The 12,063-nt window shown below is 42.9% G+C and overlaps 1 protein-coding gene across 1 annotated transcript in view; it reads left to right on the plus strand.

The window, feature by feature from the left end:
* sema4f (sema domain, immunoglobulin domain (Ig), transmembrane domain (TM) and short cytoplasmic domain, (semaphorin) 4F) overlaps positions 1–12,063 on the plus strand; it is a 204,429-nt gene that overhangs the window by 170,908 nt on the left and 21,458 nt on the right. Inside the window, exons 9-11 of the mRNA XM_080192998.1 lie at positions 3,260–3,404; positions 7,483–7,693; positions 11,601–11,710. Of these exons, the coding sequence (XP_080049124.1) occupies positions 3,260–3,404; positions 7,483–7,693; positions 11,601–11,710 (466 nt within the window). The remainder of the gene's footprint in view (positions 1–3,259; positions 3,405–7,482; positions 7,694–11,600; positions 11,711–12,063) is intronic.

The raw sequence follows: 12,063 nt of genomic DNA on the forward strand, positions 1-12,063 counted from the left end.
TAGCATCCAAGTGGTTTAGTGGCATCTTGTTGTGGGTGATTGGAATTTGTGGTTTTGAACACTGTTGATATTGGGCATAAAAAAGGCATATGCTTTTCTAACTCCTTTTTCCCTACCTCAATTTATCCTGTCCTTCTGCCGCCCCTCTCCTGAACATGCAGCCCATGGAGAATGTGAGGATATTAAATCTTCGTAACAACATAACTGACATTTTGTCCCAGTTTCGCCAGAACAGTCCTGGATTTTTATTCAACATCCCGGTGTGAAAATCATTCAAATGTCCCAGTTTTCAGCCTTTTATCCCTTTTTGGACAATTATTAAATGACGCTAATGGAAACAATTCAGCGGCAACGTACAAATGCGACCAGAAGGCAAACCGAGAATATACAGCAGAGCTGTGGGTGTTCAGTAGGATGATCAACAACTGATCCCAGGTAGACTTACCCAGCCAGATTTGCACTCCAGGAGCTCTTCAAGACTTATCCAGGCCATTCTCCTTGATCAAAAACAGAAAATGCTGGAAAATCTCAACAGCTCTAACTGCTCTATGGAGAGAGAATAGAGTCAATGTTTCAAATCCGAATGAACTCTTAGTCAGAGACTGAATTATCATCTACACTCGAAACATTGCCTCTGTTCTCTCTGCACAGATGCTGAGATTTTCCAGCATTTTCTGTTTTTGTTTCAGAGTCCAACACCCGCAGTACTTTGCTTTCACCACTCCCCTTAAAGTGGAGTTGACAATGTCAGGGCAGCTGATGTATGGGAACACCATCTCAACTTTGAATTACTTTTTCATTCCTATCACTGTACCAAAATCCTGGAACACCACTGGGTGTACTTGCTCCTGATAGATTTCAGCAGTTCAGGAAAGATGGAATGAAATAGAGAATTTGGTGAACTGATACAGCGACAATAATCTCACCCTCAATGTCAACAAAAGAAAGAAGATTGTCAATGACTTTAGGAAGCTTAGTGTAGAACATGTCTCTGCCTATATCAATGGGGATGAAGTAGAAAGGGTCGAGAACTTCAAGTTTTTAGATGCCCAGATCACCAACAACCTGTCCTGGTCCCCTATGCCAACACTATAGTGCAGAAAGCCCATCAACACCTCTACTTTCTCAGAAGACTAACGAAATTTGGCATGTCAGCTACGACTCTCACCAATTTTTGCAGATGCACCATAGAAAGCATTCTTTCTGGTTGTATCACAGCTTGGTATGGCTCCTGCTCTGCCAAGACTGCAAGGAACTACAAAGGATCATGAATGAAGCCCATTCAATCCATTTGGTGCATCTGCAAAAATTGGTGAGAGTCGTAGCTGACATGCCAAATTTCCTTAGTCTTTTCTACTTCATCCTTATTGATAGAGACAGAGACATGTTCTCCAGTAAGCTTCCTGAAATCAATGACATAAAGCTCCCAAATGATGTTTTCTTCAGTTTTGAAGCATAACAGCATTTTCCCAATGAGATAGGTACTCTAATGAATCCCAATACAGTGAAACCCCAATTTTACGCGCCCCGATTTAGCACGAATTCGGATATAACACGATGGAATCATTGGACCCTTTTTTAAGAAATAAACTGTTTTGTTTATTAAAAAGCTTTACTAAACATTAACGTGTTTTAATTTCTACTGTAACAACAATGATTTATTCACAGAATTCTTTAATTAAAAGATACATTACTTGCCAGATGGTAAATGTGCAAAAAACAGGTCAAATAGGGCAATAATATGGTGTTTTGGGATGTTAGGTCAACAGTGGGTCAGTTTAAACGCTGATTTTCTTGAACTCCAATTTAGCACGACCCTACTTTTTTCACACTAACATTTTATGGACCCCAACCATCGCGTTATAACGGAGCTGCACTGTACTTACACAATGCTGATTAAAGTACCAGTCAATTAAATTTTACAGCGTAGAGCCTGATGATAATCACCACAGTAAAACACAGCTAACTTATATAGCAACTTCTTCACCTAAAGGATCGTAAACCTGTTGAATTCCCTGCCCAGTGAAGTAGTTGAGGCTACCGCGTTGAATGTTTTTAAGGCAATGATTGACAGATTTTTGAACAGTAAAGGAATTAAGGGTTATGGTGAGCGGACAGTTGGTGGAGCTGAGTCCACGAAAAGATCAGTCATGATCTTCTTGAATGATGAGCAGACTTGAGGGGCCAAATGGCCTACTCCTGTTCCTAGTTCTTCTGTTCTTATCTAACTGTTGAAGCTGAAAACAGTTTTTTTTGTAATTCAAAGGACAAAGGCATGTCAGCCAAATAATTCCAGGAGTAGGTGGCTCTTGTTGGAGATGGTCATTGCCTGGCATTTGTGTGGCATGAATGTCACTTACCACTTAGCCCAAGCCTGAATGTTGTTCAGGTATTGCTGCATACAGACTTGGACTGCTTCCAATTTCAAGATGCAGGGAAGGTTATTGATGGATTCTAGTCTGAAGAATTCTGGTAGCATTGTCCTGGGACTAACATAATTGCTGTCCAACAGCAACACATATTTTTCTTTGTGTTATTTATGATTCCAACCAGTGTAGGATTAATCATGACTTCAACTTTGCCAAAGCTCCTAAACTCCACACTTGGTCAAATGCTGAATGAATGTCAAGGGCAGTTGCATTCACCTCACCTCTTGAGTTGAACTATTTTGTCCACATTTGGGCTAAGAATATAATGAGGTCAGGAGTAAGTGCCCCTGGTGAATTCTCAAGTATCTTAAGGAGAGTCTATGGATTGGTTATTTGCCAATTGCCTTGACCTGCAATAGTGTGTTGTATGTGAATGGTGTTTCTTTTTATTGGGCTAATTGGTTGAACTTGTAAGGGGTGGAGTTTTTCTTTTACATGTTAAAGCATGATATTTGAGTAAAAGCTGCAGAATTTAATTAAAACTGATTAATCTTTCACCTGCCTCCATACCATGGGGCACAGGAGCACAGTGGTTAGCAATGCTGTGTCACAGCGTCGGGGACCTGGGTTCGATTCCCGATTTGGGGCACTGTCTGTGCGGAGTCTGCACGTTCTCCCTGTGTCTACGTGGGTTTCCTCCGGGTGCTCCGGTTTCTTCCCACAGTCCAAAAGATGTGCTGGTTAGGTGCATTGGCCATACTAAATTCTCCCTCAGTGTTTCCGAACAGGTGGCTGAGTGTGGCGACCAGGGGATTTTCACAGTAACTTCATTGCAGTGTTAATGTAAGCCTACTTGTGACTAATAAATAAACTTTAAACTTTATCTCTAGGGGTAACGAAAATGTTTCTGCGGTGTGTGCTTACAATATCGCTGATGTGCAGAAAGCCTTTGATGGGCAATATATGGAATATATAATGGACACTGAAAAATGGGGAGCACTTCAAGATAAAATCCCAGATCCCCGTCCTGGCACAGTAAGTATTTTTAAGTAAAAATATCTATTCTGTAATGAGGAAAATAGCTAGGTGTGGCATTTTGAGTGTTAGAGCCAGCGTAAAGCATTCAGACAGGGATGTAAGGCTTGATGCTTGGATTGTGCAAGAGGTGAACGATCAGATCATGAATGATTGTGGGGAATGCTGCTGTAAGTATTCCCGAGTAGATGCTCTTCTGGATATGAATGGCCTACTAACTGTTATCTTGGCTCATGAAAGGTACAGACTTCGAAAAATTATGGGGAACACATATGGAACTACATCCCAGCATCAGCAACATCTTCAGTACAAGAGAGAAGTAGCTTTTCCCAGGGGTTAGACAGGATGCAAACCTTCCAGTCAGTTCTCAAAAGCACCAAATTACCGTTAATGATGTGATGGTCATTGCCTGGCATTTGTGTGGCGTGAATATCACTTGCCACTTAGCCCACGCCTGAATATTGTTCATTCATGGGACATGGGCATCGCTGGCTGGCCAGAATTTATTGCCCATCCTTGTTGCTGAAGCGCACTTGAGCCATTGCTGTGGCTCTGGAGTCACTTGTAGGCCAGACCAGGTAAGGAAAGTAAACTGCAGAACCCATAGGAGTATTGATAGGCATAGGGATCTGGGTGTACAGGTACACAGGTCACTGAAAGTGACAACGCAGGTGGAGAAGGTAGTCAAGAAGGCATACGACATGCTTGCCTTCATCGGCCGGGACACTGAGTTTAGAAATCGGCAAGTCATGTTACAGCTTTATAGAACCTCAGTTGGGCTGCACTTGGAATATAGTGTTAATTCTGGTCGCCACACTACCAGAAAAATGTGGAGGCTTTGGAGAGGGTATAGAAAAGATTTACCAGAATGTTGCCTGGTATGGAGGGCATTAGCTATGGGGAGAGGTTGGAGAAACTTGGTTTATTCTCACTGGAACGACGGAGGCTGAGGGGAGACCTGATAGATTATGAGAAGCATGGACAGAGTGATTAGTTAGAAGCTTTTTTCCAGGTTGGAAGAGTCAGTTACTAGGACGCATAGGTTTAAGGTGTGAGGGGCAAGGTTTAAAGGAGATTACGAGGCAGATTTTTTACACAGAGGATGCCTGGAACTCGCTGTCGGGAGAGGTAGTGGAAGCGGATATGGTAATGGCTTTTAAGGGGCGTCTTGACAAATACGTGAATGGGATGGGAATAGAGAAATATGGTCCCCGGAAGGGTAGGGGGTTTTAGTTAAGTCAGGCAGCATGGTCGGTGCAGGCTTGGAGGGCCAAAGGGCCTGATCCTATGTTGTAATTTTCTTTCTTTGTTCTTTGACATCAGATTTCCTTCCCTAAAGGGCATTAGTGAACCAGATGGTTTTTTTTCGACAATTGACAATGTTTTCATGGTCATCAGTAAATTCTTAATTCCAGATTTTTTTTATTGAATTCAAATTCCACCATCTGCCATGGTGGGATTCGAACCCGGGTCCCCAGAACATTAGCTGAGTTTCTGAATTAATAGTCTAGCAATAAAACCACTAGGCCATTGCCTCCCCTATGTTGAAATACCCAGGATTGCTGTGGGAGCTGATCAGAAGAGAACCTTAGTTTTTCAGGTATTTAGCAAAAGTCCCATTTTCTCTCATGCTTCAGAGAAGGAGTGCATACTCAAGTGTCTTCTGCACACTGGATCACTATGACTGAGGTTAGAATGATAATAATTTGGCGTAAGGATGCGATTGTAGTAGAGGGGATACAGAGGAGATTCACCAGGGTGTTGCCTGGGATGGAGCATTTGAGCGATTAGGAGAGATTGTTCCCTTTAGAGCAGAGAAGGCTGAGGGGGGACATGACTGAGGTGTATAAGATTACGAGGGGTATGGACAGGGTGAATAGGAAGCAGCTGTTCCCCTTGGTTGAGCAGTCAATCATGAGGGGGCATAGCTTTAGGGTGAGGGGCAAGAGATTCAGAGAGGAGTTGAGAAAAAAAAATCACTGAAAAGGTGTTGGGAATCTGAAACCGGCTGGTAAGGTAGTTGAGGCCAGAATCTTCCCACTTTTAAATTACATTTAGATGAGCACTTGAGATATAATATTCACGGATATGGGACAAGTGTTGCAAAAAGGGATTCAAACGACTTCAGTGGTAGATATTGTCGGTGCCAACTTGAAGGGCAAAATGACCTTTTCGGTGCTGTACAAACACATCCCACCCTTTGATAAAGGTCCTCAGAGAAATCCCGGCAAATTTTACTGACTTTCGGAGTTGACACAGGCAGACACAGATGATGAAATTCACCATTGCTTCCAATGTGCCAGCTCAGCCTTCAGCCAACCAGAATCTCAGACTCGAGACTAAGGTCACGGTTTACCAGGCAGCTGTGATCTCCGTCCTTCTGCATGCTTCAAAGACTTGAAAAAGTATTACTGGCAGGTGTCTTTGTGAGATCATCCAAATCCAGAGGCAGGAAAGCCGTTCCTACAGCAGCATTCCCTTGCAAAGCAGTCAGCCCTGCATTGAGGTGGTACTCATTCAAAACCACTTCTGCTGGATGGGACATGTTTGTATGCCTGACACCAGATTCCTGCAGTCACTGTTCTATTCTGTTGCGGCAGGACATTCCCAGGCACAGTGTGATAACATTAAGGTTTTGCTCAAAGCATCCCTGAAGAGGTCAAACAATTTCCACAGCTCATGGGAGACCCCTGGCTTGTGATTGGCCAAAATGGAGAAAACTCATTTAGGAAGGCACAGAACACATTGAGACTTCATCAAGAACATGTTGATGAGAAATTGAATATTAGAGGGAGCACACAAATCTCCAAACGATCTGACTACCCAACCCTTCAAGCACCACCTGCCCCACATATGGCAGAGTCTGCAGTTCACATATTGCACTTATCAACCATTCAGAACCAATCAGACCACCAAAACAAGTCACCATCAGTCTTGAAGGACTGTCTAAGAAGACACTTAACACAGTGTGCTGAGGGAGCTGTCTTAATATCAGTAGAGGTAGTCAGTAACATAGGGTGCTGAGGAGAGGGGTTACTGAGTGACAGTGTGAGGAGCTGGATTAACGCCAGTAAAAATACTACTTTCCAGTAACTAGTATTGGTGGAAAGTGGGATAGTAGTTATGTTACTGGACAAGTAATGCAATGGTCTGGGTGAAAGATTTCCCCTGGGTCACAAAGCCAAGTTTAGACCCTGGGGGAAAGGAACATGCCCAGCACTGCCCCTTGGCACAGGTTGGCAGGTGTGGAGTGCCCTGATGATTGTGTTACGGGGATTGTGGGGGGTCGGGGGAGGTGGAATGGTGGGGAGAACCCCTTACTGTCACTTCTTGGTGGGATGGGTATGGACTGCTGGGGAAAATTTTAAGTCTCTGCTGATTGGTGCGTCCTTTAAAGATGGTGCCCCAATCTCTATGGAGTCGGCCTTGCTGGCTTGATCAGACCCCACGCCACCAAACTGATGGTGCTAATTACGCTCCCTAATTTATTTTGTCAGAGTGGCTCAAGGTCTGGTCTGAAAACTCACCACTACAGGGGAGAGATATCTGCCAGGTTTTTGGCAGAGCTTGGCACCCTGACAAATTATGGGAAAATTCTGGCTTTGACTTCATGGCAGCTGAGGGAGTTTAATATTTAATTGGATAATTAGTCTGGAATAATGTGGTAGTTTCATTAAGAATAGTGATGCAACTAATGGATTGTCATAAAAACCCATCTGGTTCACTAATGTCCTTTAGGGAAAAAAATATGCTGTCCTTAACCAGCCTGGCCTGCATGTGACCCCACAGCCACAGCAATGTGGTTGACTTTTAACTGCTCTCAGAAATGGCTTAGCAAACCCTTCAGTTGTGTCAAAACAATATCAGAAAGAAAGGCATTGTATATGTACCTTCACTATACGAACTGCAGCAGTCCAAGAAGATGACTCACCCTCACCTTTTTAAGGACAGTCAGGGATGGAAAGTGAATGATGGGCTTGCCAGCGACACTTGTTTCCCAAGAATGAATTACTCAAGATGCCAGAATTGCTGAAGATCAGAAATTCAGGTTTGTTTTGTTTCTGTTTTTTTTATTCAGTGCATCACTGACCAGTTAAAGGAGAAGGGCTACAAAACATCCTTGGACCTGCCAGATCACGTGTTGATGTTTGTTCGAGATCATCTTCTGATGGCTGATAGCATCTACCCAATTGGTAGGAAGCCGTTCCTCATTATGAGGGACACTCTGTATTCCAAGATCATTGTCCAGAAAGTGAGTTCCAAGATTGAGATTTTCTACTTGGGTACAGGTGAGGAAATATAATCTTTCTTTGTGTACATCTGTGAATTTTTTTCTGTTGTGTTACTTGTATTCTAACTGAACACAAAGATTATAGAATCATGGAAGAATTATAGAACCCTACAAGGAGGCCATCAAATATGCACTGACTCACCGACAAATCATCTTAACAGGTCAAGCATCACTCAATCCCTGTAACCCCATGCATTTACCCTGCTAATACCCCTAACCTACACATCTTCACATCTTGGGACACTAAGGGGCCAATCAGAGCACCCAAAGGAAACCCACGCAGACACAGGAAAAGTGTGCAGACTCCACACAGTCACCCAAGGCTGGAATTGAACCTGGGTCCCTGGTGTCATGAAGCAAGCAGTGCTAACTATCTGCCACCATGTTGCCCTTGATCTACCTCCCTGACTGTGTAGTTGGAAGGACTGTGCATTGTGGAATGTGGATCAGATCCTGATTAAGCAAAAGACTTCTCTTTCTGCTTTTGTGAAATCCTGGCCATGTCCTTTGTGATGTTGCACTTTGCTGCACTCGGAATTAAGCTTTACAGTAATTGTCACAGTAATGGCATTATACCACGTAAGGAACTGTGGAATTAGTTGCTCTTAGCAACTCATGGTGATAGAAGGGATATCTTCGTTGATCTCAAATAGTGGTAACACCCTACTGCTGCTCCAGCAAAAAAAAAGGAGAGGAATTTTCATGGTTTTGGTGTTGATTGCTATCCTGTTTTATGTCTGGTTAGGCTTGCTGTGACACTTCGGTCATTAGGGTGTTATTTTATCCTCATTGTCTTTTTTAAAGAAGCTTTATTCCTGGGTGTGAAGGCAGTTGACACATTCTGCTGTCTCAGTTAGAGATGTCTCTTGAAGACTTGCATTTTATGAAGAACAGAAATTTAAACAAAATGCCTAAACTCAACGCCGCCCTGATGACTCAGGGAAAGTTGGACTTACACCGGGCAAACCTTGTCCTGTTGCTCCATACACCACATGAAAGGATTGAGTCATACAGCGCAGAAAAGGCCCTCAGTCCATTGCCCGAGGGAAAAAATAAAACTGACTTTACTCCTCATTGCCAATGCAATGATTTCGCTGAGGCTGGTCCTCTGTTACCATCACCCTTTATTTACAATGTGCAGAAAGTTCTGTTCGGCAGCCACAGTGTACAGCTCAAGCTGTAGGTCGTTATGACTTTTGGCCTGAATGGAGCCAGCTGATTTTAAATCCCTTGCTGTTCCTCCCCTATTGGGTGAGCTTCCACCCACCTAATAGGGGGGCGCATACTCTATGAGACTCACTGGGAGATCTATTGACGTTCCACCATGGCCATCATAATAGCTAAGATGTCCTCCTCCACCAGGTAACATGCCTGCATTTCCTGTCAAGGGTCACACGTGAATAGTGGGCACTTGGACAAGATCCCAGATATCAATGCCTGAGCCACTATCAGTCAGTGCTTCTTGGGGAAAAGGTAGAGGTTCAGTGGAAGAATAATGCAGTGGAGTGTTATGTACAATATGGTGCGCTAGATTCTCCACCTGGTTTAAAGTAGTACCAAGCAAGCATCTCAGTTAAAAGAGGAAGGGAAATCAACAGGAATGTTGTTGTAGGATTTTCTTTACTGGAGCTGCTGTTAGAAGAACAAAATGAATGCAATTTTTTAAAAGAGCATGAGCTTGTGTTTAAATAGCATCTTAAAAGCACTGGAAATGTTCTTATCTGGAGACCTGTCCATATACAGTCAATGTTTCCAATTGATTACTTTCTTCATTAGTTAGTGAGATACAGAGCTCTGAAAGAGGAAACATGCACTAGAGTGTGGTAACAAGTCTCAACTTGAAACACCAACCTAGCTACTTCTCTGTTTTTAGACAGCATCCATGCTCTTATTACATCATACCTCTCTGCTTTGGAATGCAGAGAGGACTGGAAGAGATGATCAGCATTGTTTACTGGGATTTAAATGTGATGTGTTGTGATCCAGGAAAGAGGGGCAGAGTGATGGTGGTTCACAAGGATTCTCAAAGTCTGAGCATCATAGATTGACTGTACATGAAATTCCTGCAATCAGTGCTGCCTAAACGCAATAGCAGTGTCCAAGATTTGGTGGTATAATTGTAATGTCAATGTGTTAATAATGCAGAGGCCCAGGCTAATGTTCTGGGATGGTAGGTGGTGGAATTTAAATTCATTTATATAATTTTTTTAAAAAATTCATGCATGAGACATGGGTGTCGCTGGCTGGTCAGCATTTATTGCCCATTCCTTGTCCAGAAGATGGCTGAGAGTCAATCACATTGCTGTGGCTCTGGAGTCACATGTAGGCCAGACTAGGTAAGGATGGCAGATTTCCTTCCCAAAAGGACATTGGTGAACCAGATGGGGTTTTTCCGACAACTGACAGTGGTTTCATGGTCAACAGTAGGGTTCTTAATTCCAGATATTTTTTATTGAATTCAAATTCCACCATCTGCCGTGATGGGATTCAAACCCGGATCCCCAAATATTAGCTGAGTTTCTGGATTAATAGTCTAGCGATAATACCACTAGGCCATCCCTTCCCCAATAATGCAAAAATCTATAAGGGAAGCTGGTCTTAGTGATGGTTAAATGATCATTGATTGTCGTCAAAATGCAAATGGTTCACTAATGTCCTTCAGGGAAGGAAATCTGCCATCCTTACCTATGTTGGCCTGCATGTGACTCCAGAGCCACAGCAACGTGGTTGATTATGAACTGCCGTCTGAAATGTCCTAGCCACGCAGTTCAAGGACAACTAGGGATGGCCAACAGATTCTGGTGTTGCCAGTGACACCCACCATTCCATTAAATAATTTTTTTATAAATCCCAGTCATTGAATGGTGACAGCACAGAAAGGGGTCATTGGGTCCTGGGGTCATGGGGTCCTGGGGTCATTGGGTTCTGCCAAATAAAGACAGAGAAGCGCAGAAATCTTTTTTCTTAGAAGGCCATGAGACTTTGGGACTCTCTTCCTCAAAAGGCAGTGGAAGCAGAGTTCTTGAATATTTTTAAGGCAGAGCTAGATAGATTCTTGAAAATGACCCCAGGAACCCATGACCCCTTTCTGTGCTGTCACCATTCAATGACTGGGATTTATAAAAAAATTATTTCATGGAGTGGTGGGTGTCACTGGCAAGACTAGCAGTTGTTGGCCATCCCTAGTGCAGTTTAGCTCGACCTATTCCTTTGCCCTTTTCTCTTTGAGCGATTAATTTCCATTTTGACAGGCACATTGAATCAAATTCATCATACTCTCAGGGATTGCATGTACATTCATGATCCTAACCACCTGCTGCATAATCTTCTTCCCTCATGTTGCCTTTGGTTCTTTTGTCAATCTGTGTAATATATAAAAAGTACTGGAAATGCACAGCAGATCTGGCAGCATCTGTGGAGAGAGTTAGCATTTCAGGTCAATGAGCTGTGTGCTCTGAGTCTTGACCCTCCTGCTCACCAATGGGAACATTTTCTTTCTGTCCACTCCATCCAGATCCTTCATGATTTTGAAGTCTTCTGTCAAATCACTGCTCATGTTTTCTTCTCTAACAAGAATCATCCAGACTTCTCCAGTCTTTTCATGTAATCCCTTCATCCCTAGAATCATTCTCATAAATCTTTTCTGCACCCTCTGTAAAGCCTTAAAATCCTTGCTGAAGTGTAGCACCTAGGATTCAACATTATATTTAGTTGAGGCTAATCCAGTATTTTATAGGATGGGAAATACCCAGTGATGGAGAGCTTCAACCAGAAGTCCAAAGTCATTTGACTTTTGCTAGAATGTCACAATCACCACATGTCACACCTCAAATTATTCAAATTCTGTGTTCTAATTTGTGCTTTACTTGGGAATAATGTAGCCTTGTTTGTTTTTTCATATATAGAAACTGGACATTTGCACAAAGCAGTCAGAAGCCACTCCAAGACCCATGTGGTGGAAGACTACGTAGTCTTCAAGACAGATGAGAAAGTTCAGTACATTGCAGTACACAAGGTAAGGAACCCATCAAATCAGAAGGGCATCACATCTTGCAGTATGGACCTTATCAATCTTACAATCTTGAAAATATGGTGGACCAAGTGATAGCCATTCAGTGCATCAATGCTACTGCTTCCATAGACTGTGTATATTTTACTTTGTCACAGTATGGCCAGGTTTCTGTATGGTCATGCAAATTAGGAAAAGGATGGGCTACTCGGTCCCTTGAGCCTCCTCCACATGTCTGTACAATCTGTACGATCATGGAATAAGATTGTGGCTGATCTGATAGTAACCGCAACTCAACATGCCTGATAACCTTTCACTCCCTTGCTTTTCAAGAACCTATCTAGCTCTGCCTTAAAAAT

Source organism: Carcharhinus amblyrhynchos, chromosome 1 (genome assembly GCF_965287045.1).
Source record: "Carcharhinus amblyrhynchos chromosome 1, sCarAmb.v2.hapA, whole genome shotgun sequence".
Lineage (NCBI taxonomy): Eukaryota > Metazoa > Chordata > Chondrichthyes > Carcharhiniformes > Carcharhinidae > Carcharhinus > Carcharhinus amblyrhynchos.